The 27,655-nt window shown below is 40.7% G+C and overlaps 1 protein-coding gene across 4 annotated transcripts in view; it reads right to left on the bottom strand.

Annotated features, from left to right (window-relative positions):
- Positions 1–27,655, bottom strand: part of ARHGEF7 (Rho guanine nucleotide exchange factor 7) — a 106,040-nt gene that overhangs the window by 52,170 nt on the left and 26,215 nt on the right. For 3 of the 4 annotated variants that reach the window (XM_042809629.1, XM_042809626.1, XM_042809628.1), the window contains exons 3-6: positions 12,962–13,046; positions 9,702–9,832; positions 7,140–7,341; positions 1,310–1,398 (exon numbers count right to left, since the gene is read on the bottom strand). In XM_042809629.1, the coding sequence (XP_042665563.1) occupies positions 1,310–1,398; positions 7,140–7,341; positions 9,702–9,832; positions 12,962–13,046 (507 nt within the window). Of the gene's footprint in view, positions 1–1,309; positions 1,399–7,139; positions 7,342–9,701; positions 9,833–12,961; positions 13,047–14,495; positions 14,589–27,655 lie in introns of those variants that run through there. The other variant, XM_042809627.1, reaches the window with a different exon arrangement.

The following is a 27,655-nucleotide window of genomic DNA, read 5'->3' as shown; positions in this document are numbered from 1 at the left end:
TGAAACAATTAAACCTTATCTTTGCTGTATTTGTGCATTCATTCCAGTTACTTGTAGGGAAAAAACCCATAGGTTTTAACATCAAAACAGCAATTAAAGAGAAACAACCATCACACTACAGCAACTTCAAAAAAAAAAAAAAAAGACAGTAAAATGGACTAATGAAGATACACAGGGAAAAAGTAAAAAGGGAAGCAATCTAGTATTTTGTTGCTGCATGTAGTAGAGTGAGAGCATTACTTCTGCTATTCAAAGATATGTGCCTTCGTCAATCATTTTCATCAAGGCTAGCAGGTGTGGAACACAAGCCAAAGCATCAGAGCCCATCATTTACCATGGAATTACGGCTGTTGACAGATACATCGTGCAAGTGAGTGGGGAGGAGCAGGGAGGTGCTTCCATATTTTCAAATAGGGGCCTATGCACAAGGCTGCTCTGCTCCCCAGGTGGCTCACGTTATCCATGCCACAATCACAAAAGATGAAAGCATGAAACGATGCTGATGGTCCTTCTAACCCTGACAAATAAGATGAAGAGAAAAGAAAACCAAAGGCAGTGGTTCAAAGAAAAAGGAAAGAATGTTTGTGCTTTCTTCTTACACCAGCAGGGAGCAGTGGTTAACAAAAAGCATCACACTGTTTTTGCTTCCCAAAGTACCTCCTGTTAGTAAACAAAGGTTTCGCAAAATGGTTACATCAGGTTTAAAGATTAAATTTCACATTTCTTATCTATTAAAAAGGTACGAATACTACACTGTAGAACCCCTGGATGCGTATTAAAGGTGATCCATATTTTCTAGCTATGCAAATTCTGCCATGAAATCAATTCACCAGTTACAAGGGAGAGGTTCTGGAAGTTAATAACCAAGTCGATTTATAAGCATGAATACAAAGAAGGTAAATCATTCCAGTTGTTCAATGCCTTGTTCAACAAAAGAACAAAATATTCTCAATCATTTTCATACATCAGAATTCCATTAATTTATAGTGGCTGGAGAAGAGCGACTGCATATTAAGGTGAGAGAAATGAAATTAACAACTAGCCAAGCAAGTAAAATGAGCAGAATACATTACAGTAATGCATATTATTCACTTATTTTAGACTATAATTTTGAGTCATGCTTAGAATCCATATGCATGATATTTCATTAAACTGAAATGATCTTGTTTGTGTGAGAACTCACTAAAATTCCTATCCGGTTTCAACACTAGGGTTCTGACAAGGCTTAATTTCATTGTAGTGGCAAGAGCATTTAATTGAGGTTCTACTGTATATAAAAAGCTCACAAGGAGAAAAACGGTTCACTCACCACATTGTAATAGCTTTTGTTGATTGCAGATGTATCAAAGCCTTTAGGTGGACTCTTCAATGTACCTGATTTGGGGGAGACTGGCTTTTCTGAAATAAAAGGTATTTTTGTGTCAATGGGGTGCAATTTCATAGCTTAACACTAGAGGTCAAACAAACCACTTTAAAACAGTAAGATGGAAAAAATAATGCTTCATTAAGAAATGTTCATATTTATTATGCTAGGGATTACTGGTAAGGAATCAAAATTGTTCATATGATCATAATAAATGTAACACTAATCTCAATGAAGGCAAACAAAACCTCTCCATTCTTTCTCCTGGAACTAGATAGTCAGTTAATAAAAATCAGCTTTTTCCAAATATATTTATTTAAAGGCAAAACATCACAGACTGCAATTAAAAATACAAGTGTTTTACACACTACTGGCACTTTCAAACAAATTTTGGTATCAATTTAATGAACTCGTAAAAGTACTTGAGCAAATAAAGGTCAAACATATCAGAGGCAAGACACTGCAAACAGAATCACCATACAGTACAATAAAGTGATTTACCACGTGCCCATCTCAGAAAACCGTTTAAAGAAAGAAACAAGATGAGCTTTGTCAATGAAATATTAAAAAAAAAAACAAAACAACACCCATGCTTACGTACTTGAGAACAGAATCTACTATAGCAGTAAATGCATGCCTTTATATAATAATCCCATAGGAAATCAACCCTCAGCTACACATGCTCTTCTGGAAGGAAAGCCTGTGTCTTCATGATCAGAGCTGTTGCCCTGAAAGCTGTGTGCTGGTTCCCAAAATGGAAAGACATGACACTAAAGTCTCCTCTTGCACTTTAACTATTCCCCTGACTCTCACAAGGATCATGCTGCACGCTGGAAAACACAAGTTAAAAATCTATAGCACCACATTTTGATTTCTCACATTTGACTTAACACACCAGAACGTGTGGATGCTCTGTGGTGTTTGTCAGGACTCTGTGGTGTTTTGGTTTGTTTCAAATAAGCACACTTGCCTAAACATGCAAACTTCAGATAAGCACTTCAAGTCACATTAATCTAAACAGTACAAAAAAAGCATCATCAGAGCACACCTACACAAAATTTTACATTGATTTTAAAAGCAAGTTTCTATTCCAAAAACATTTTAATAAGCATACATAATTTAACTGTAGTTAGCATGATTCCACATGGCCATTAAGAATAAATTATGCGAGTCTACAACAGATCCAGATCCACAACTGCCTTTACAAGAAAAACCCAGTCAGCTTCATTATAGGACAGCTATGGGGAAATCCCATGCCAGAAAGGCTGGTCAGGGAGGCAACACCATCAGCAGAATGATCCATAAGGCACCAGCCTCCGTGGGCCTGTGCCCAGGGTGCAGTGACTCAGTGCTCTCGCAGGCTGCCCAGCAGGCCCCTCAGACACACAGCCTGCAGGCCATCCTCCTGCCTCCTGGCTATGCTGGCTAGTCAGAGGGGTTAGCCAGTAGGCTGATTGGTCCCCAGGGGCACTCGTGGCATCTTGAAGAGGGTTTTCTCTGAATTGCATTGGAATTCTTCTCAGAGAAGCTATTCTAAAAATACAGTACGGTCTTAGAGCTACCAAACATGGGCAAAAACATTTCTCCATACCATATCCTGAGATGATATGAGAACCCTCTTGGTGAAGAACCCCCACCTCAAGTCAGCTGTAAGCTGACAGAGCACAAAATCCCATTAGCTCCCAGCAATGCAGCTGGAAATACTGATGCTCTCACGAGGTGCTCTGCTATGTAATCAAGTAATTTCAAATGACAGCTACTGCCACCCAAAAACCCAAGCGGATTTGTGATCACACAGTCTATGCAAAAGAAACATCTAAGTTAACACTCTATACCCAGCTACTTATTTACATATTTATGTAGAATGCTGCTCATTTATGGGACAATTGCAACTTGCTTCATTGCACTGAATGACCAACGTGTCATTTGCACATAGGTGATTTATTTTCATTCTCTGTGGGAGCTCCCATCTGATTCTGCAATTTACAGTGACTTTCAGACTCACTAAAAACCTGAAGGTTTTCCACTTGCCAAAGAACATGAAAGTAAGAGCCAATGAAACTGATATACTCGAGCAGAAAGGTAAGTACTTGTTACTGAACTATGTCACAATACAGATGCCTGACCCTTGCAATTCTGGAGCAAATTGACTGGTCATAGAATACTGGTTACTTCGTCATCTTAAAAGATGTAAAAATATATCTCTTCTCTAACATTATTCCTCTACTAAGCTGCTGAAGATTGGAAAATTTTGCTGAAATAAACAGTAATTTATGTTACCAGCTGCTGAGCTGACTCAGTTATCCACACAGAAGATTAAATTCAGGTTTAAAGAGAAGACGCAGAAAAAGAATCATGCATTAGAATCCTTTTGCCTGAACAGCCATAATCAACGTTCAGCTTGTAGAACACAAAGGCTGCTTCTATTGTAGAAAAAGAGTTAGGCACAGTAAATCAGTCCATCTATCGTGTCTGGTATCCTGCCTTTAAGCACTGCCTTGCTTCATAAGGAGGAATAAAAGTCTTGTTGCAATTAGCTCTATTACATAGTGTGTTACAGAGAAGAAAATCCTGATCTTGCACGTAAGATATCACTTTCTCAGCATAAACAAAAATAACTGTCTGTTACTCTTTATGATAGAGCATCAGAGTACTTTCACAAACGTGCTGCATAACCTGATAAACATTTCAAGCAGGTGTGACCCACATCCAACATACTGGGAACATATAAAGGCCTTAAGCCACAAAATCCATAGGTTTCAGTAACGTTAGTTAAACCCTAGCATCTTACCCATTCCAACACCTAAGTGCTGCTTCTCAAAGCACTGAAAGCTGTAATTTTTCAAGTGTGTCCTAATCAGGCTTCCCCAAACAAAATGTTCTTTCCTTCTGCCTACTTGTCTTTTAGCCTTTTAGTCCCTACATAAACCTGTTACATCAACACTGAAAATGCAGTACGGACAGCACAGGACCAAATTCAAACCAAACAAGCACCCACTCAAGTATTACTCTAATCAATTTTTGCTAGTAGAATATCACTTGAAAGAAGAAGAAAATATCCCTCCAAGTATGCATGGGTGGGAAGAGGAAAACCAGCATTCTCATTTTCTTTCACTAAGCTGCAAGTGTATTTGTCCATTCCTCATGCAGCGCAGGATGGGACCACCAGATGCACTTTGCTTTTCCATACTGACTTTTCCCACGGCAGAAGAACTATTAACAGTAATTTGTACTGGGCCTGCAACCAACATTAACTGTCAAGAGAGCGTAACTGAATAGAGGCTAAACAGTAATAACATTAATTTCTTTGAAGAATTAGAAAAATGTTTGTGACACCAAATGTCATTTTTCAAAGCTATATTCCTGTTTACATAATCATGCCATTAAATGGGTTACGGTGATAAAACCCAGAAAGCTACCATGTGAATTCTTTTATACAACTGATTGACTAATGCCAGTTGCTAAGAAAGTGCTTCGTGTTCTGGCTAAATACTATTTCTTTCATCGAAAGGTAACCCACAGCTCTCTAAATCTCCTAATCTTTCTCCTGTGCAAGACAGGGCCAGCAATATAAGACACAAGGCTCCACCTAAGCCTTCACATTCTCTCCTGGCTCCGTGCAAGGAAAAAGCTCACTAAAGCCATAGCATCAAATATCTAATAAACTTTGATAGTATGAATCTTTCACCCTGTCACGTGCAACATTACAGCAGTATGAAAGTAAGTCCTCACATTCTAAAATATTTCTGACTAGCAATCAGAGAACACTAAAAAGGACAAGATGTGAGAGTTTAAAAAGTGGAAACTGAATGCATGCATAGAACAGATGAAGAGAAAAAACAGACCATCTCTTCCTTACAGTGTAGGCATATACATGGAAAAAGAAAACCCTACTACTTCAGTTATTCTTTTACTCACATGTTTGATCTTAAGTACCAAATTTCAAGCAAGTTTTTTTTTTCCTCTCCATTCTGAAATTTAAAAAAGCTTTTAAATGTGATAGTGTCTTGTTTGCAAAATAAAAATCCTTTCCTATCCCAATCAAATTGATTTCCTCAAATTTTACCAAGACATCGTTTAGCATGAGAAAACTGAATGCCATGTTTTGCTCAAAAATCTCATTATCTTTTCTACAACCACTCATTACAAGTATCATACACATATCAGCTAGCATACTGTGCTAGCACTATTACAAATCAGCACTTACTCCCTTCCAGAGAAAGGAATCAGCACAAAGTGCTCCAAGAATGCAAGCAGCCTTACAGAAGTAGAAGACAGCATAGGAAACATGCCTACAGAGCACAGCGAAATGAAGATCTTAGCAGAGAACTCTTCCATTGGTGAGAAGTGAATGTTTAATCCTTGAAGCAGTTCATTTTGGCCCTAGAAATCAGGTATCAGGAAGGGCTGCAAGAACTGGCAAGAACTGTACTTTGTACTAAGCTCAGCTTCATAGCTTTCTGGCTTTCCTGCTTAGAAAAGTCACTTTACTCGTGTCAAGTATTCTCAAAAGACTGTAACAACCTTCCTTCCAGTTGCTGGCAGCTTTAGGTTCCTGCATGCTCACTGTTAAAAGCTATTTCAATTCTGGAGCCTTCTGGCTGACCCAGGTTCCAATCTCCAGAGTCCGATGACATCAGAATCGATGCAATTCAAACAAGATCTATGCAGCAATTCTTTACGTGAGCAACAATGGGAAAAAACATTCATCACGGCTGAAAGACTGCCACAACACTACAGATATCCTGAGTACATCTAAGAGAATCTAGTTGAAAATAAACACAGAGGTGCAGATATTTGAGACTCCAACATTCTGCAATCAGGAAGAAGAGGAAAAAGAATGTAAGAGGGTACAACTGGAAGAGAAAGAATACATTTTAAAATGGGGTTTTAATCTCACAGCCTCAGGTAGCAACTAGGCATCTGTCTTAGCTGCCTAAAAAGCAGTCACCCCAACGTTTCAGCAGGGCCAGAAAGATTTGTTTTGGTTGGAGCTATGACAAGGTTACACTGGCAAAGCTACAGAGCTTCTTGGGGTAGAGCAAAAGGTTTGTTTCCAGTCAACAAAAACAAGTAAAGACAGGGAAAAGACAAAAAGTAGATCATGTCACCCACATCAATGTTCAAGTAGGTTAAAAAAGTCTGTTCTGATATTTAGTCATGAAGACGACATTCACAGAAGGCACCCTCACCACACGATTTTCAGCATCTAGGATTGGTGTAAGAGCATGGCTTGTACAAAGAAGAGAGGAAGACATGGGAACAATAAAGATAAAAAAAACATCACAAATACATTGCCTAAAAAAAAAAAAAAAAAGAAACTGTCTCTATGAAGGTTTCAGTGGAACTAGGGATTTTTCCTCCAGGAATGACACACTTCTGTTTGCTTCATGCCTCGATTTTTCTTTTTTTTTTTTTTTGATATTTGTAGGAAATCCCTTACTACTTAAACCCAAAGCACCAATTCAAAGCATATCAACATTAGAGGCAAAATCTAGCATTCCAGAAAGTCAAAGCAATCCAACTGCAAAAGAGACAGACAAAAGAACGTGGAAGTTCTCTGCATGCTTACTGTGAACTTAAACTCCTGGAGTGATCCACATAGTAAACTGGACAAGGAGTATGAGTTCCTAAGCACTAATGTGTTCCATGACTGAACTTCAGTAAATACAGTCAAGCTGAAACTTAGTACAAAAAACAGTACAGTTTTTAAATCAACTACCCACCTCTAGCCAAAATAAAGAATTGTATAAATACAATCTACTTTAAAACTCACCATTTGATTTTATTTCTCGTACGTAGTTACTTGGAAACCACCCTGTTTTGCCATTTAGAGTTCCTTCCCACCAGCCTCCTTCTTCCACTCTTGTTACATGAATAATATCTCCTTTTGAAAAAGAAAGTTCATCTTCATTTGTCTGCTGAAAATTAAATTTTGCTCTCACCACCAACTGATGGTTGCTGTTATCTGTCATGTCCTAGTAGGAATACAGAAGGATAACTTTAGACATTTAAACGATTATTTCATTAACAGAAGCATTTATACAAATAGTTCCTGCCCTCTTCCCCCAAAACACACATCTCCTGCATATTTTTATTCTAAGGATTTGCAAGGGATGATCTGCCATTTCTGGTGTGTCTCATTTTCATTTCTTGATATCTGCAAGTCCCAAGAGTTTATCACTTTATTACAGCCTCTTCAAATCAAAATGGGGAAACAGAACTAAAAAATGAGAGTAGTTCCTACTAAAACAAAAAATGCCACTCTTTTCTCTATATAGCATAAACTGAAAATGCCTTTTGCAGATACAAAGATGCAACAGTTTTATATCAGAGAGTTTTCTAACTCATTCCAGATCAGGAGTGGTGGTCCTGAGTTAGGTTTGACTCAGAACCCTTACTACTGGATAGCAAATACAGTTTGCAACTTAAAGCTTCCCTCCCCTGGAATGTGCAAGTCACAGTGGCCTGCCCACAGAGGAAGACTGTTTTCTTCCAGAAAGCCTAAGAATCAGTTATGCAATCTATATCAAATAACTACTCACAAAATCAATTGCTGCAAGGTTAGAATAGGTGCTAATCTGATGCACATTCAGCTTGCAGCTGTCCATGTACACACATGCTTATAAATATGAGGTTTCTTGTTCTATAATAACTAAATGCTCACAGCTACTTTCAAGTGAACAATGTTCAAACTCAGCATTTTGTTCTTGGCTACCTGTAGCAATGTAGAATTAGGATGAACTACTAAGCTTTAAAAAAGCTAAAAAAGCTAAATACTTGAACAGCTTTAAGTAATCCAAATACAAACCACTGCACTGTAACTGAGAGAATAAGATTACTAAACACACCCATCTTTACACAGTAATGCCAGCTCCTGTATAACCAAAAAAAATGTAACGTGAGAAAATCTCTGTGTAAGTGATCCTACTCAGGTCTCCAGGTTAACAGAATTCCACTTACATGTTTGCTATGCAGTTGAGGAGATTAAAATACTTACCTTGTCAATTTTTTTTCATCGTTACATGCAACACCTCAGCTTAGTTTGAAAATATACAGAAAGCCTCACGATATTCTAAGTTGCAAAATGTCTGATGATTATATTGCCACAGATTCAAACAATTATCTCTGCCATACAAGCCCTCTGCTTGTATGTCATGTGTTTTCACTTGGTAAAACTGCTTAGCAAGATTAGTAAACAGCAGAAAGTCACAAAATGAGCAGCAACACTGCAGAGTTATATCAACTACAGCCAATTCACTTTATCAGAGTGGCTCCTCAGCAGAATCAAATGAGCAACATATTTGGTGAGAACAGTTCCAAACTAATTATCTAAAGCAGCAAAACCAAATGATGTATTTTCCTCATTTTGGTCACCAGCTTTCTTCTCATTCTTGAGCTTCTCCCTCCCTTCGCAATTGTCTGCACAACTGTTCAGATCTGATACAAATTCTTAAAGCTTGTTATTTCAGTTTTCCAGCTAACAGCTAGTCCTACAAATGGTTGCATCAGCAAAACAGAGTGGGTGGTGAACAGCACAGTGGGAGCTGGCATTAGTGGCCTAGGGCGAGAACTTGCATAGGCTCTGCTACATCAGAGAAAACACAGCAAGCCACACATAGCACCGTGTTAAAGTTCCATACAACAATCATCACATAGTTCAAAATAGCCCCCCCTTTAAGCATGAAAAAAAAAAAAAAGCAGTTTACAGTTTGGAACCTTCCTTACCAAGCTTTTAGTTGCTAAAAGCACCTTTCATCACAATTAGTTTCAACGTAATACCCCACCCTGATTAAGGCTGCAGTGTGAAGCAACTGCCCATGCCACTCCGCTACCTGAAGGCTGTTTGAAAGATTCATCTTGAAACATAACAGTAAACAGGAACAACTACCAGTATTGCCAACACTAGAAGTACCATCCTTGCTGAGGTCTGAATATCTTTCATTAATATTCCCTAAACTCAGAGAGAGTACAACCAGTGACAAACACAGGATTTTGCCTTTAAAAAAGACCTTATACTTCAGAGTATGAAATAAATGCTGCAAAACACTCTGTGCAAACAACGTGGAGTGGTAATCAATAAAGGGAAAAAACAAAGGCAAAAAATCACCAAGAAAAAACAAAACCACTACCCTAGAAGGTCACAGAAAGCTGCATGTACTTCAGAACATCGTAAGAAAAGCTGCAGAAACAGAACTTCACCGGCTTGAAATCCAGGGGTAAAATAAGAAAAACAGTAATCAGTTGTTTGTTACACAATTGTTTATTTATCAATTAAATAAAAAGGAAAAAAAAAATTAAAAAGCACATCTCAGCACATCTGAATTACAGAACTTACCAAACTCCGATATTGGCCCTGAAAGAGCTTTGAAGTTCTACTGTGTAAAGACTGAGATCCCAGAGAATCAAAAGATTTTATCCGATGAGATGAGGGACGTGCACATACAGAGTCACTGCCCAGCCCTATGTCTGGGGAAGGAACACAAAGCAACAATTAGAATTTGAGAGATCTGCATGTAACTTTCTGCTTACTTCTGAACAACTCACATGCTTAAAGCAGGCTTAAGGTATCCGTAGTTGCTCAATAACTCCAGTTTTAAAAAGTTAAAGCAACAGTATGATCTGAAATCCAGACACTCAGCTTCTTTCACATATAGACAGGAAAACAATTTGAGCTTAGGAAGAGGAGGGTTAGGATTGCATTTCTCCATTCCTACCCACTACCAGTCTTTTTAAAGGTAATTAACCAACATCATTTTAGCTAGTGGCTAAGAAATTCAAATGCATAGAATCTGCTTGAAGTAAAGCCAGCCACATCTGTTTCTTAATTCTTCCCCACCACCATCTCCTTCTCAATTAGAGCATTCTTTCCACTGTCTTCCTACGTTCCTCTCCCATCCTTTTTGCCAGATCAGCTATTTCTTCTTCTTTGAGGGCAGGAGGGAATAGCAGAATAGGAAGAAAGCTGCTTGTTTGAAGGAAAGAACACCAGCATCACCCTCCCCGCTCCAAAAAAAAAGCCACAACAACATTTCCACTCTTTCACTAGCTTCTCTCTCAAAAAAAACAAACAAAATAAGCCCGCATCATCTGCGATGTATCCTCTCCAAAGGGCTGACAGCGAGGGGCTGTCAGAACGAGCAGGGCTGGGCTCATTCTGCCACCCTACTGGGTATCAGGGCAGTAGGAGGTGATCAGTTGGGCCCTCCCACCATCAGCCTACCCATGATGGGGGTAGAGCTGTGTATTAGCAAGGCAGGGGCTCAGCTCAAGCAAGGCATTAGCTGTGCATTAGCATCTTCTCTGTGCTAGGGTTCCACCACAGAAATCCACAAGGAGCTCCATCCGGCATTACAAGGAGATGGGGCTGCTTTCAGCTGCACCAGTTCTCAGCCAGCCCCCAGCCCTCACAGCCAGGCCTGTGGATGAGGAATGCTCTCATGGCCCTTACACACAAGGCATGTTAAAGCAGGCAAACGTTGCTCCTTTGCCTGTACACCACATCTCATCCTTTTCCCTCATGTTTTCCATACATAACAAAACTGAGTGAGCATCTGAGCTTCAAGGAGCCCTATAAGCCATGTGTCCCAACCTTGGACACCACGAGGCTGCACAAGTCTCCCATTCTACCTGCTCTCCTAATTTTTAGGCCTGCTAATCCCTCCTAGCAGCTTGCTGTGCACCTCCAGCAGCATTTGACCTACATTAGAGGTACACAGACAACCATATTCCCTTGTTTGGCTGCTTTCAGACTAAAACAAACTGTGATTACACAATCCTAGTTATTTTTGGTATAGAAAAGTGACACAAGCAGGTTCCATTCCACACAGAGTTAGATGAACAATGTACATCTGCTGTTTCACGTCAAATCCAATGGGACAACTCTATTAATCTCAAAGAGAATGCCTTTCAACAGTACAGCATCTAACAGCAGCTAAAATGCAGAAGGACCAGACTGAGATGAGCAATGAGCACAGGAGAAAAATGCTGGCAGAGGATGCCCTATGCCTACAATTATTACCTTATTTGGGTATATATTTTTAAATTAGTCATTGCATTTATATATTTTTTGAAGGGTAAACTTATTACTCAAATAGTGCAAGACTAAAACTATCATTTTAACTTAAGTATTTTGTAAAGATAGTATAATCACGCACCAAAGTCATAAAAACCTTCTCCCTTTGAAGTCGCTTTCTTAAAAGCACTTGAGGCCACTGTATTAAAACAAACTATTAATACAAATAGTGGTGATTATAGTCCACTACAGAAAGAATCTTCAAATTCGTTTTCATAAACTGCTTGGAGAAAAATGGGACAAGATCATGGACTTCATTTGAAAGTCGTAACTTTATTCTTAATTCCATGCTTCCAAAAAGATTATTGTCCAGGAAAGTAAATAATAATAATAATAATAATAATAATAATAATAATTCAAGAATCTTCTCTAGCAACAGAGTCTGCACGTTAGATAAATATTTAATCTGTTAGTTTTCATAGAATCTTCCATCTATCCAAACATTTCCAGGGTTTGTAACACTTCTTCACAGTTATCTCATCTTCCCTGTACCAGTTCCTCTCCCCTTATCCATCTACAGAAGATAACTGGTCCCTTGAACTTACCCCTCCTGAAGTTAAAGAACTCAATGGAGTGTACATACTTAGCCTTTCATCAGTCAGTCTTCAGGCTCACTACACACACTCCTTCTGCTGTGCAAAGATCTATCTCAAGAATCTGTGTATCCATGTAATTCATGCAGACCCAGATCTGAAAGCCATCTTCCAATACTAGACTTAGGATATTTACAGTTCAAAAGGCCTACAGTCACCAAGAAAACCATTAGGAGGAACAGCTGGTCAAGAAGACTTATGCAGTCCTTTTCGCTTCTATAAATGAGGCACAAACACCTGGCTTTGATTTCTGATTTCCATATCAACATACTGCTTCTCTACTTCCATGAAATGAACCAGTCGGGGTCCCTTCTAAGACCACCTGCAATAGTGACTTTTTGATGTGGATATTACTCAACTGATGTTTGGATCAGACACACTTTTCCCCTCCTCGTGAAGACTGCTATGGTCAGTGTGCAGTAGCAGCTTTAAAGATGCACTGAAAGCAATCAACATTTCCACTCGAAGTTAAGATGAGAAGCAGTAGTATAAGCAGCTTCAAAAGAACTGAATATTACTCCATGCCCATTCACTAGCCCTAATAATTTGTTTGCAGAAGTCATACCTGACGTAAAAAAAACAATAAACAAAAAAAATAACTCTTCAGTAATGGACCAGAGATATACCATAAAGGGGACAAGATACTAATAGCACTATTAAACAAAGGTCCTTGATTTCTAAGAGCTACTGCTAGCTTAAAGGCTCACTCTTAGATTCACTGCAAAACTTCCTGCTGCAGAAGAAGAGACTACAGAATCCACAGGGCCACTGGTAAAGCTTTAACAACAAGATGCAACAACAAAAAAAGAAACACACCTCTAAAAGGCTGCAGATGCTTATTTTATCCCAAGTATAGCAGCGGGCATAAATATACATTGCTGCAAGTTGAACACAAGGCAAGAGAGCACCAAAAGTGTAAGCTGCACTTACCTGCAGTCACCTTATTTAAAGCAACCAGAGAGCTGAGGACTTTGCTGAAGTTCTGACCCTGATACAGGTCATTTGCATCGAAAGTCTGAAAACAGAAGAACGTACATTAAGTCATGGAACCATTTAAACAAAACATTTCTATCCTTATGCAAACCATAACTGGAGGAGCTATTTCCTGTTCAAGGTGATCAGTCTTCAGGTGGCTATCATAGATCCATCAAACTGTGGGGTTCTCCTCCCCTTTTTTAAAAAACTTGTTTTTCAATAGAAATAAAACATAGGAACAGATGAATTCGAGTCAAAAAGAAAGGAAGAAAATATAAGCTAAAGATATCAAGTGTGATTCTGGCAAAAAGAAGTTCAGAGTGCTGCACTACCCTCTCAGCACACTCTTCCTATTCTGTAGGAGCTCACAAGCACTGTACCCAATTGTTCATAACATACTTTAAAATATTACAGCAGCATACACACTCCTTTATTCTACAAGACAGAGATGAAAACAGTATTCCTTGAAGTCAATGAATTCTACATTGCTGGATAGGTTATATAATTGGAATGAGTTTTGGGAAGGGGAGGGATGATGAAAGCTGAGGATGATTTTATTTTTTAACTGTGGGAAGTAGATTCAAACCTCAAACTATCTTGTAGAAAAGATGCTAGTAGCTTGCAAGCATGCAGTGATGACGTTAAACATCTGGATTTTCAAGGGGAGAAAAAGAGAAAATTCATAATATTTGCCTGAGGTAATGAAAACGCTCATCCAAAATGTCACGAAAACAGCTCTCGCAACTGATTGTGCATTGATTCAAAGGAGTAACAGTATTCCCTTGTGTAAGATTAGAAAGAGGACAGCAAAAAGGCAGCTATCACTGTTGTCCCAACTAATTTCAGAAACAAAAAAAAAAAATTCAGCTTCCTGCAGTGTCCCAACCGTTAACTAAAAAAGTCAGCAAGAACTTGGCTGTTTTCCTGATCATAGCCACATCCCACCGGCAGATCCACAGCCCTGCACCCATCCTCCAGCAGCCTACAGGACGGAGAGGTTGCTGCCCCAGGAGAGAGAACGGAGCATTGGGAAGCAGCCGAAATGGAGCAGTGAAAGCTTTCGTGGAAGCTTTTAAAAGTAACCACATCACAGGCTGACAAACACCAAAGGATCATCTGCTGCTAGCATCTCCCAGTTGGCAGACAGCCCGAGGATCCCATGGTCACAGGCAGAGCTGACAGGCACCAAGCAGTTCCCGCTTGCGTTAACTAAGTCAGATATCTTCCACCAAGTTTCACTGTGCTACAGATAGTTCAAAGGAGTACTTGTAAAGAGTATTTGAAACAGTGGCCCTGAGCCTAAAGAAGAATGGAAATAGACACAGGCACCTGCATGGACGTTGAATCAGAAAGGTACTGGGGGGAAGGGGTCAGGCAGAGGGGGAGAGAATTATTAAAAAGGTACATTTAAGAAAAACATTATAAACTACAGCTAAAACTTACAGAAATGTAAGAAATAATCATAATCACAACTACATTTTCAGCTCACCTTCATTCTGAGCTTGGTTTCAGCCAGGGCTCTGCCAGGCCAGCTAAGCGGAGCACAGCAGGATGCAAGTGCGCCCCGTTTCCTGTTGTGCTGGGACTATGAGGGAGCCAGGAGGAGCTGATTGGGCCTTACAATGTGTCTGAGGTCGTAAAAAATGCCTGTATCCAGGGTGTGCATCCAATCTGCCTCACAGGAAGCAGCACAATGAGAGGATAAGAGAAATGTTTGCTTCCTCGTGGTTTTATATAGAGCCATTCCAACAGGAAGCCTCGGCACTGTCACAGCCAGTAGGTCATTTGTTTTTTAATGAAAGGGCCACGACATCCTCATGCTGATTTCATAGTACACCCAAGAAGCCCTTCCAACTCAGCAAAATTATCTCAAGATGTTTCACGAGGAGCTTCATGGGATTTCTAGAGAAGAGGGTTAACTGCAGGTTTTCACAATAAGTCGCGTGTGTGATGGACTGCCATCTCCGTCCTGCTATTTACATGCAGACCTAAGAGCTGACCCTTGAAACATCTCATCTGGATCTGAGAGTCCCTCAGCAGCTTCTTCCTTCAGCATGGCCAGAAGGACATCCACAGAGTACTTTGGTAACTGACAGAGCCAAGGCTGAATTTTGAGATGCGAGTAATGAGCTCAGTTATTTTCATATTGCACACCGTTACCAAAACAAAGCCTGCACATTAAATTACTTCCCATGACAGCAGTATAACCCACTTTTCAAACTGCAGAAACATAGCATGAATTCAGACTTGTACATCCTTGCCATAGCTCTTAGAACCTAAATATGCAAACAAAATATATTAGCTCGGGAATAATTCCACTGTCTTTTAAACATTGTGTGACAGGCATATACAGACACTAAGCAAGTCCACATGGAAAAATACTTCCAGCGCATCTTTCCCTGCTGCACAGGCAAACAACTCTGCAGACACACCACCTGCAAGGATGTTTTACCCTCCCATTCATCCACCCCCTACCTTCCCCCACGACACTTAGGGAAAACATCAGTCAGGATGTGACTGTGCAACTGCATAAGACACGCTGCACCAGGACACAGATAAGCCAAATCCTTCTAGCAAATGATTTAAAGCAAATAAACATCGGCCCTTTGATTTCAAATTCCACAGAAGTGACCACAAGCAAATATGCCTTTTAAGTATTAACATAAAGCATAACATAACATAAAACATAACGTATTAAATAAAGGTAAGAGCAGGACTATGCTATGAAACTCCTTACAGTAAATAAAAGTTCACTGGAAATCAATGAACTCCAGAAGGTGAGCAGACTGATTCCCCTTACACCTCTTATTCAGGAACAGGAAAGCAGGTCAATAACATCATTCTCACGTTATTCTCTCTCCTCTCCTGTGTTTCAACATCTCACCTATCAATCTCCTGGACACATGCTATATTCTAAAGCAGATCTGACCAAACTGCCTTGCATTACGCACAGCACTACTCGCACCCCCAGGAGCACAGCAGCCCTTTCGGTCACAGCCAGCAGATTTGCTGCAGCTAAAATTCCAACAGGAAGCAAACTTTCCTGTCAATTATATAATGGCCTCTCCTGAGCAATTAATGAAACGTTAAACAACGTGAGCAGGTATCAATGCAGCAAATACCCTTTAGGAAGATGTATGTTAGATGGTAATTCTTCATTTATAATTGTATTAGAGGCTATTAATTAGACAGTTCTTAAATTCATTTCATAGGAGCTATATTGATTTTCCCATTAGTGATGTTCCCTAAACATCAAGCTAAATGCCTCAGAGATCCATTTCACCCATGTAATGGTTTTCAGCTACTAAATCCATACTCTCATTTCACAGCACAACTGACTTCTGTATCCATCTACTTAAATCCCAATGCATAAATAAGGGCCACAGTAATAAACTCAGGTCATTCTAAACCACTTGAGCTGTCAGCCCTTGGTGAGAGGAGAACTCTGTTCAAAAGGTGTTTATGACCTAATCTTAATGAAATAAAACCAACACAGGAATACTCATCCCTTATATTCCTGAGGAGCAGTATCCACTGAAGGCACAAACACAGTGGCAGAGGAATAAGAGAAAGAAAAAAAATGAAATTAAGGTCAGGTAAGAGCAAACTAAGCAATACCAAAAATGTCCAGCAATGACTTGTTTTCAAATTAACCATCTTCAAGGCCTGCTGATGATAAAAAGCTGAGAAGATTGGCTGATGCAGCTGAAGACTGTGCTACCATTCAGCAAGACCTGGACAGATGGGGAAGTTGGGCAGGGAGGAACATGATGAGGTTTAACAAGTGCAAGTATAGAATACTGCACCTGGGAAGGAATAACTACATGCACCAGTACAGGTTAGGGGATGATCTACTGGAAAGGAGCATCTCACAGTAAGACAAGTTCACATACTGGTGAAGATAAAAGGGTTGTTTTAAGTATGTATTTCCTTGCTAGACTAATGCTTCAAACTTACTGTACAGGATTCTCAGCAGACATTAACATTTCAAACATCTGACGAAGATAGATAGCAGCTTTTTTTAAAGCCCAGCACTGTGAGCAACAGCAGCTAATTTAGGGACAGCCCTGCTATTTGTGAATCACAGATAGGCTGCCACTGCTGACCTACCCCTACAACAAGCTATGACCTCCAGGCTGTGTGTTCCAAACCAGCAGGACGCTTCCTAGCTCAGCTCGGTGGCCTAGGGCTCCCTGTGTAAAAGATTAAAAGAACATTGGCTTGCTCCCCCGGAGGAAATGGAAGGAAATGAGCAGGGTCTCTGCATCACCTGCGGGGTTTGGCAGCAAGCAGCATGACCACATGCAATGCGTCATCCCACCTGCTCCTGGCAGACAGACCACAGCTTTTGGCCATGGGAGCACAGAGAAGTGAACAGCAGGGAAAAAGGAGGAAAAAAAATAAAAACCTTTCAGTGTGGAAATAGTGACCTTCACAAACAAGAACCTCCAGCAACTCTTTTAGTTCCACCACTACCCCGGTGTGCTCCTGCCCACAGCAGCTGGTGAGGGCGGCCACGGCTGTGTTTCACCTCCTCGTGATTAACCCTCACACACCCAGAGCACATAGGTAAGCCTGCAGGCAAAGCACCGATGTCTTTGTTCATTCCAACGGTGGGTCAGCAGTGAGGGAGCTCAGCCTCACTCAGCCGTTATGCAGCAGCTGGTTGAGAGCAGGGAATTATCATCTGAAAGCTGCGGCACTAAAAGGGGAGATAAGGAAAGCAGGGAGCTATGACAACAGGGAGGAAGGGGAGGGGGGAAAGGGAAGAAGATTACAGCATTCTGGAAATTTGTATGATGCATACAGTCGCCCAAACTGTAATACACAGCACAAGGGAAAGCTAAATAAATCAAGTCGTTTGACAAATTAAAAGTAAGACAAATAACTGGGAGAACAGATCTGCAGCGTGGGGTTTCTGGACTATTTGTAACAGTTCACGAGGGAAATCAAAACTCAGTGGTAAAGAACGTATAAAGATTCAGATCTGAAATAAAATTTATTGCTCATATGAACGTATTCCTCAAAACCAAAAGAGCTTAATTGTACTACGAGCACCACACCACATAAATAGCTTTAATCTCTACAATGAATAATACTTTAAAAACCTGTTATCTACTATAGCAGGCACTGGCAGTAAAAGCATATACAAGTGACACAACTGTGTGTACAGATGGCACGCATTCATCTGAATACACAAATTTGAAAAGGATAAAGGTTAAAGAAATTTTGTTTAGATTTCCTGAAGATGTACTAAAGCTTTCCATCTCCATCTCTGTTCTGTCCCACAGCCAGCTGCGAGGCACTAAGGATTCACTTCAAATACCATACAACATTCCACCCAAGCCACTGCTTCAAAGGCAACATCTAAACATCACCAGAACTAAGCATACACAGGTTTTCACAAACCCCAGAAAAAATTACATGGCAAACAATCTGCACAGAAATATTAGATTCCTTTTAGAAGATGAGCTATACAATTCCCGGGATTACCCGAATTTTGTATGTTTTTAAACACAAAACATGGCAATTTAGCATCTTCAAATGAATTCCAAAAGGATTTTTTAGTAAGAAAGTTACAGAACCTTGTACTTTAAGTATAGGCTTTTAGCAGTAGCCAAAAATATTTAATTTAAAAATAAATACAGGAGTGCTAGCAACACCTGCATGCGTTTTTCATTTACAAGAAGAGCTTGCTCCATATTTCTACCTGCACAGGTAAATGAGTAGTACAGCTATCACTACCCATCCTAACTCACTTTCAAATCACAGTGTCAGGGATGGGAAGGGGCCTCAAAAGATCATGTGAGTCCAATCCTCCTGAGCACCTGAATTATCCTGTACATTTTAAATCTTAAAAGATACTATGCACTGATAAACTCTTGTCACTGGGGAGCAGAGTGGAAAAGGAGAGTCATTTAGTGACATGTAATACTAGTAAATGATGGAGTCACACGGACTTCAGGAAGCTCCCACTCTTGGATCTCCAGATAGAAGTTGTTGGAATGAAACTACCAAACAAAATTTCATCAGGACTCCAAAACTGAGATTTCTTGGTGAATGCCAACACAACGGATTAGAACGGATCCTTATGCAACTCCTTTGTTTCAGCTAAACAAGATGCAGTGTCCATGAAGAGAGCTATCTCAGCAGGGAAGGAAATTCAGACAGAAGCATTCCTTAAGAAAGACTCAGCCTGGTAAAGCTCACCTTTATTTCTCATATATAGAGACAAGAACTATGTAAAGCTCTTTCCTAAATAAGGAAACATAGCTGTGGACATACAGGTCAAAATGCATGAGGAATACTCTCTAAACACCCTAACCAAAAAAGCCTATAAATTACATGCTTGGAAATACAGATAGCACTGCTATGAAGTTTCATTATTGCTTTCACAAGAGGAAGAGCAACTAACTCTCAATCCAGCACAGACTGCCAACACATCTGACACTGTCACACAGTTGTACACACTGGGGGAAAACCACAAGAGAAAGGTAAAGGTAGTTTTACTGAACTCTAAGTTGTTTTTCTTTCTCTAAGTGAGAACTAAAAAAATCCACTCTCTCCATCTCCCAGTTTCTAACAACAAGAACACTAAAGATATTTGAAGGAACTGAGGAGTAAAAACTGCAGTGCATGCCAAGTGTAGGGCTCAGGCACGCGTGAATATAACAAAAAAGCACTGTACAAAATAATACCATTTTCTGATGCCTGAGATCAGGTGCTCAGTAACCCAAGTTACTCTGTTTCCTCAGTTTGAGGATGTCAGTGAGCTCACAGAAGTGCCTTCAAGAGAGTGCAGCAAGTTTTCTCTAGAATGTCAAAGAAATTTTCTTCTTCAAAAGCAATATCATCCAGCCCTATAAAAGCAGAATGCAAGTGTTTCTGAAGCTCCTATCAGCACAGCGCTGCTGTAAACAAACTGCAGTGTATCAGCTATATTTGGCTTAAAAAAATAATAATAAAGGCTTCTAATCACAGTGTTTTAGACATCACAGATGACAAACTAACACAGCACGGAAGGATGTGAGCGGAGCAGAAGCCAAAGCTGTAAATGGGACTGAATGTAGTGCCATAATTAAGAAGCCCAGGCCAAATTTTATAAACAAGCAGACAAAGCAAACAATAAAGCACACAGAACTACCAGGAGACCTCTCAAAATAAATAGGCTGCAGGAAAAGAAGGCAGTTTCTAGCTCCTGCTTTTCTGAGAACAATGCTAACATCTACTCGAGGACTGTTCCTTTCATTCTGAGAATAGCTGCTTATACTCAAAACCATTTTCTTCTCCCTCATATGAATGTATACAAATCAATGCAGCAGGATAAAGCAGGTCAAGTCAGTTGTGTTTTCAGGCCTTTGTATGTTTAAATCAGTTTGTAAATAACTAGTAATTGCTTAAAAAAATTACATGGGAGATTTTGGTCTTCTACATTCCTAGGATGCCTGTAGCAATAGTGACCAGTGCAACTCCGCAGTCCTTGTCAGATGGATGGATGCAGGTCACTGCAGTGGCTGAGCTTTCTTCCTTTTTAAAAGTCATTCTTTCCATATCCTCTATTTCAGACCCTTGTTGGGCACCTATTTTCATACCAATTCCATCCAACACCCCCATGAAGAAACAGCATGGAGAATGCAAGCACCCGAGTTACAGTTTAGAGGAAATGCGCCATGTCCTGAAGTATTATGTAAAGCTTACAGGCAGATCTGCACCTTCTTGCCTGCAACAAGAAAGCTTCATACTTTCAAGTAACCATAAGAGAACCTGCAAACTCCTTCCTGCCTTGATATACAAACAAGTGAATGAATCTAATGTTACTTTGCAATCCACGCATCACAGCTGCATATCATTTCATGGCTTTTTTTTCTTTTTAATCATTTAAATATTAAGCTAGAAAGAAACAAGTTAGGAAAAAACTTCAAAGGAAAAAGAAAGCAAGAAATGGCTCTTCACATTTAAACTCTGGGCCAACACTTCACACTAACTGAAAATATCAAAAGCAATGAAAGCGAAGATTGACCCCAGAGCAAGATCCCATGCAATCGGTGCAGGAACTGAGATGACTGGACAGCAATAAATGAGAATCACTTAGGACTTCAGAAGCCAACTGCCAAATTGGGCTGAAGACTAGAGGAAACTCAGCCCTCTGAATAGGTTTTGAAGGCTGATCATCAGCACAAATATTCCACAGAGAGAATTCCATTTTGAAGAGTCAAACTGCCATTTGCCAATGCCTGAATTCCATAGCGACACTGAATTTTATCTTTTAAGACTCCAAATCAACTGAGCATTAATGAAAAGGGAGACAATATATTCAAGATACCTGAAGCTAAGGATTTCAAATACTATGAACTGAAATGTTAATATTTGATTTACTTTCTAAAACAAAGTACGTATCAGCTAAATTGTAAACACTTCCATTTTCTTACTGAAAAACACAGGAAGGATGGCTTACCACAACTGATCTCAGATGCCTTCTGTCTAGATTCATATTCTGCCAACAATTCTCAAGTGATTTCTCCAGTATCAACTCAATATCAAAAACCTTACTGTACAGAGTGGGAAGAGTGCTATGTAATGAAGCCAAGTACCTCATTTACATCACGAAAAAATCTGCAGAAAAAGTAGGAAAAACAGTTTATTTTGATCCAAAACACGTAGCGTTACCTGTCCTATCTGTAATCCAGACCTCCACTTGCAAAACAGAGATAACAGTAGCTAAATACCAGGTTAAGTCACTACCATAATGTATAGCGAAACCACAGACTTCCAACACCAGTGTTTAGACAGAGCAGGGCAGAAGGTAAGAGCTGGAAGTGGAGGAAGGAGGTGTTACAGAAGAGTCATTTTACTGGAAAAGATTTTGTACTACATGAGGTTATCGCCTCCCCTCTTAAAATAGCCTGCTGGCTGTTTTACTACAGTACCACATGATTTAACCACAACTTAAAGGCTACCACGTGCTCACGTGTCATCTGGAACAAATGCACACAGCCAAGTGATCAGATGATGCGCAGATTCAGTATCAGTGGTGGAAGAGCCATAGACAAGGCACAAGCCACAAGAACAGTCCCACTGACTTTAAACTAGCACCACATTTAGCCTGCTGCTCATCAGCATGCAGAAGCACTTCACATACACACTTGTTTCGTTTTTCAAATAAAGGTATTAACTGCCAAAACAGGAAAATGCTTGTATAGTCAGATGTGTACTAGAAGCTAAAGGAGGCAGACTGGAGGAGAATGGATTTTGACATTTCTGGCATAGGTCAGAGTTTGAGTAAACACGCTAAGAATGCGTAAGTTTGGGGGAAACAAAGTGGGAAGGAAAAGGAAAAGTAGCCTAGAAATTCAAGAACAACAAAAAACAAGGGAGTGATACCATCTTTCAGCTCAGAGAGAATTTATCAGAAATCTCAATTGCTTCCTGACTATACCATGGAAAGCGCCAAAATAAAGAGCAAAGGCTTACTGAATTTCCATAGGCGTGTTGAAGCCTCCATTTATAATCAATGGAAGAAAAACAGTAAGTCTGCAACATTTAGCTGAAATGAGCTAGCCTGAAAAAAAAAAAAAAAAAAGAATGAAAGTTTAAGCTGGATCCAAGCTAACCCGTTTTGATACTTTCGTTTCAAAATCCATTAATCACTCTGAACCATGCACATGCTCTGAGCTACAGCTCCTCTGTAGTCACAGCCTGCAGTTCGGATTTCAGCAAGCACAAACGCTGTTAACAAAGTCCAGGGCTGGATCTCTCCGTCTCTTCCAGTCACCTGCAATAACATGATCTGGGATCACCCACCATTTCTGTGCTGCAAGGTGACCTCATTGCCGCCTTTCAGTACCTAAAGGGAGCCTACAAACAGGAAGGGAATCAACTCTTTGAAAGGGTGATAACTGCAGGACAACGGGGAAATGGTTTCAAGTTGAGGGAGGGAAGATTTAGGCTGCATGCCAGGGGGAAATTCTTTACAGAGAGAGTGGTGAGGTGCTGGAACAGGCTGTCCACAGAGGCTATGGATGCTCCGTCCCTGGAGGTGCTCAAGGCCAGGTTTGAAGGGGCCCTGGGCAGCCTGGTCTAGTATTAAATGTGGAGGTTGGTGGTCCTGCCTGTGGCAGGGGGGTTGAAGATTCATGATCCTTGAGGTCCCTTCCAACCCTGGCCATTCTGTGATTCTAAAGCACAGAACTTTATTTGGGAGCCAGGGACAAGTTCCATCATCTCTGCTCTGCGTCAGTCACCACTCCAGATGCAAAGCTGGGTTAGCTGCCTGAGCAGCAGCTGGGCAGCTAGAGGGCCCAGCATCTTCATGCAAAGAACATCAAAAGCCAAAGACTATTAACCACAACAGACTGCACCTTGAGGCCATCCAGCAGCAGCCAGAAAAGACCAATCATCCCTGCCAAGGGTGAGGCAGATACCTAAGGGCAAGAAACACTTCACAGCCTCAAGTAAACCCTTCTGACTCAGTTTCAAAAGCCCACAGATCAGCGCACAGTTTGAAATGGGGAATCTCCCTTACTCCCATCTCCTACGACCTCACACACGTTTAACACAGGATTCATTAGACTCCCACAGCAATCTCATTCTAACAGCTGACATGGCAAAAAAACAAAATGCATCCAGCAAGAAGTAGGAAGCTTGCTGCAACTTTCATGAGCTAAAAAAGTCCAAAATAGGACCACATTAGCACTCAAGCTAACATGTGGGAGGGAAACATTAAACATTTTGTCTGTCAAAGGAAGAAGACTCACTTGATGCAAGAGGAAGAGTCACAGATCAGATATTTTCCAACAGGGAAACTAGCTGCAGCCTCCCCTATTCTAATTATCCAACATCACACCGGTACTGGGCAAGAGACTTCTTCACAAAATTCACACTTGCAGTCTATGGAACTTGGGATTTTTTTTAACATGTATTCCCAAAACTCCATAAAAGATGGCCTACAGCAGATTGCAAACAGCAACAAAAACAAAATCCATATCAATTTTTCTGTTTATTCATAGTAGTACCTGGGGATGCAAGCTGAAGGAAATAAAGCGAACTCTTCCAAGACACTAGCTATTGCAGTTGTAAGATTCTGGCTCACCAGCCAATGGGCTTGGGTATCCCAGCTGGCAGAGAGAACTGAAGGCATTGCTGTGAGCGAACAGTCTCAGCAGTATGATCTCCAGTACTCCTCCCAGTAACACAACCACAGGCATTCAGACCTTTGCAAAGCAGGGTCCTGAACCCAGCTTCCTACTTACGCACACCCTACCTCACCACCACTGCCTGGGCTCTGAATTGGCATCCTGAGCCACAAGGCAGCGCTGGGCTTCTTCACCAGGCAGAACAGAGCAAGCTTGGGCCACCTGGTAACAGTTTGGTTACAGTGTGACAAAGCATTTGTCCCAGTCCTGCCAGTTGTGGTTTACCCTAGCAGCAAGGCAGCAGTTTAGCACCACCCAGTCATTCACTCACTGTCCCCACCTGGAATTGGGAAGAGAGAGACTTGGAAACAAAATACAGCTTTCACGTGAACACACCAGCTAAACAGAAGAGGAAAATGGAAACAAAATCACAATGCTAACAATACATGCATCCTCAACGCAATCACTCACCACCCTCAGACCTGCCATCAGCATGAGGTTTCACCACCCCAGCCAACCCCAGAGAAGAGCCCAATCACCTACCTGCAGCATTATGGCCGTAAGTACCATGGTGCTAGGCAGTGCAGGGTAACCCTTGCCTAATTCAGGAACCCATGCAGGCCCCACCTCATGCCATCATGGCAGCAGCCCAGCCCCAGGTGCACTCTCACCACTCAGAAACAACCAACATCTCTGTGCAGGTGACACTGTTTCAGATACTCATCTCTTCTTCATGTAGAAGGAAGAGTCAACACATCCACCAGTGGCTCACATAGATTCCAACTTTTTCTTGCTTACTTTTTCTTACTTTTTCTTGCAAAAATTAGTGTTAATGACCGACTGTTTCCTTTAAATACTATTCTCCCAGGTATTACTGTAAAGCTGGTTATCTCCATGCCAGAATTCACAGGAGAGTCAATAAGACTGATCAAATGGATCTCTGTGACTTACCAGCCCCAAATGATACCTGTCAGCTTAAGAGAAGCCGGACACCAGATTGAAATGTTAAGAATAGCACACAATATTATACTTGACACAGAAGGAGGATTGGAAGGCAGCAAACACAGGCTTCTAGAGATCTAGGAAAAGGGAGAAGGGAAGGAGTCAAGAGAAGTGCAGACCAATAAAGCCAGTGCCTAAGCCTGAGAAACTGACAAGAGCTGTAACAAAGAGTAGTAACAGATAGAATGGTTTGAGCTGGAAGGGACCTCTTAAGGGCCACAGAATCACAGAATGGCCAGGGTTGGAAGGGACCTCAAGGATCATGAATCTTCAACCCCCTGCCACAGGCAGGACCACCAACCTCCACATTTAATACTGGACCAGGCTGCCCAGGGCCCCTTCAAACCTGGCCTTGAGCACCTCCAGGAACAGAGCATCCATAGCCTCTGTGGGCAGCCTGTTCCAGCACCTCACCACTCTCTGTAAAGAACTTAAACTCTAAAGGCCATCTAAGTCCAACCCTCCTGCAAAAACAGGGACACCTACAGCCCAATCGAGGTACTCAGAGCCCCATCCAACCTATGAATGTATCCAAGAACGAGATCCACCACCTCCCAGGCAACCTGTTTCAGTCCCTCATGACCCTTATCACAAAAAACTCGTTCCTTATATCTCACCTGAACATTGAGTTAAAAACAATACTCCCTGTGAAAACTCAGAAATACTCATGAAGAAACAACAGCTATTCACAAACAATTGGTTTTTGCTAGGAAGAGATTGTCTAAGAAGTGTCCAAGAACGATCCTATTTAGGACCTACATTACTCAACAGACATCATTTCACAAAAAGCTTATAGTGAACACTGCTGGGATATCTAATCATTCAGGTTAATCACTACCTTATTCATAACAAATAGCTACCATAGAACCTTAGAGGTGACCAAATATTACAATGGCAAGTGAAATCCAATGCTAACAACAGTAGGACCCCACTGAAAGGAGGGTGGAGGAGTCTTCACTATTAAAAAAATGTTCTGCAATAGCTATTCCCATTGACAAATACAAGAGGGACAGTAACTTCATAACACCAAATCAGCCAAATCATGAAATTCTAAGGAAACAATGCTGGAAATAAATAGGAAAGATTGAAGCAACAAATTAATGGCATTTGTCATTTCCATACTACCTCCACAATTTAAAAACCATTCTGGTCCATCATCACATGGCAAAATGCAACAGGACACAGATGCAGTAAGGTTGTTACTGTGCCATATGAAGTCACATACAGCATGGAGAAGGTCATCCATAACGTAAGAACAAAAGTACCTATTGGCATCAGCTGCAGCAGCTGTACAAACAAAAGGAAGCTTTTATAAAATGCATAAGCAAACCATGGAACTCATTGCCATGGGATGTTGAGGTTAAAAAAAAAAAAAAAAAAAAAAAAAAAAAAAAAAAAAAAGGCTCAAAATAGCTTCAGAAGGCTTTAGAAAAAGCTACAGAAGTCCATCAAGCTATTAAAAACACTGACACATCCATCATCTCTGTCGACAATTGCCTCCTGTCAACTAAAGGTCCAATCCTGACTCAGGGCACCCCATGGCTGTACCCCACATGCCTCCACATTTTCTACATGATCAGCTCACTGAAACATTTAGATTTCAGCAGTAAAAAGACAGGCAAGAAGAAACAACTCCACGTGTATCACTGTGCCACTATGGTGAGATTATGGTAGAGAATAGCAGTGATAGTTTGTTATTAAAAGGTGTCGCATGGTATGTTGACACATTTGGGGTGTTTTGTTCCCCCCCTCATTTAACCTTTGCTATTTAAATATCTCAGTCTGCACAGCCAACAGAGTTGAGTTGAAGCATTTGTGAGACTTCTGCAAGTGAGACTCCTGCTGGCAGCTCACTAATTTCTTTGATACATCAATGTGAAGTACGATGTATGATGAAGGATGTGGCTTCCAGAGCAACTGAAACACCTACAGGGAAATACTTAAAAGTGAAGTTGCCATTCACATAACACTTTGAGAAGAAAGGATACCAATTGAATTGCACAAAGCTACCACATTTTAAGAAACACTACATCTGAAGTCACTGTAAGGCCATAAACAGCTACAATATTCTGTCATTTAGCATGAATCAAAACCAGCCAAAATAAGAAAATTCATAATCCTTATTTAGACTGCGATCTCCATTATAACATGGCCAAAAAACATCTGAAACTCACATGGTGACACCAATGTCACTGACACCAATCAGCCTTAAGACCTCCCCACCTTTTGACTGAGATCACAGAAGGTCCTGGTGATCTCCAGAGAGCCACACCGCACTGCAAACAGAATCCAGCTTCACAGGAGTTCACACAAAAATGAGCAAGATGCTCTGCACACAGCAAAAGCAGGCATCACATCAAGCAACGCTTGAGAGGTGATGTCCTCTCACATTCCTTGTTTCTTAAGGCAAAGGTGGTATCAGATGTTAATATCTAGCTTAGCTACAGAAGGGGCAAAAGCTTTTCTTGTCTAAGCATACCCAAAAATACAACCCATGACATAAAGACGTTACCAG

Source organism: Centrocercus urophasianus, unplaced genomic scaffold (assembly GCF_019232065.1).
Source record: "Centrocercus urophasianus isolate 14NV4802_14NV808 unplaced genomic scaffold, USGS_Curo_1.0 seq_12, whole genome shotgun sequence".
NCBI classification, from domain to species: domain Eukaryota; kingdom Metazoa; phylum Chordata; class Aves; order Galliformes; family Phasianidae; genus Centrocercus; species Centrocercus urophasianus.
The sequence above is the reverse complement of the archived record's forward strand: the minus strand, read 5'-3'. Positions and strand labels throughout refer to the sequence as shown.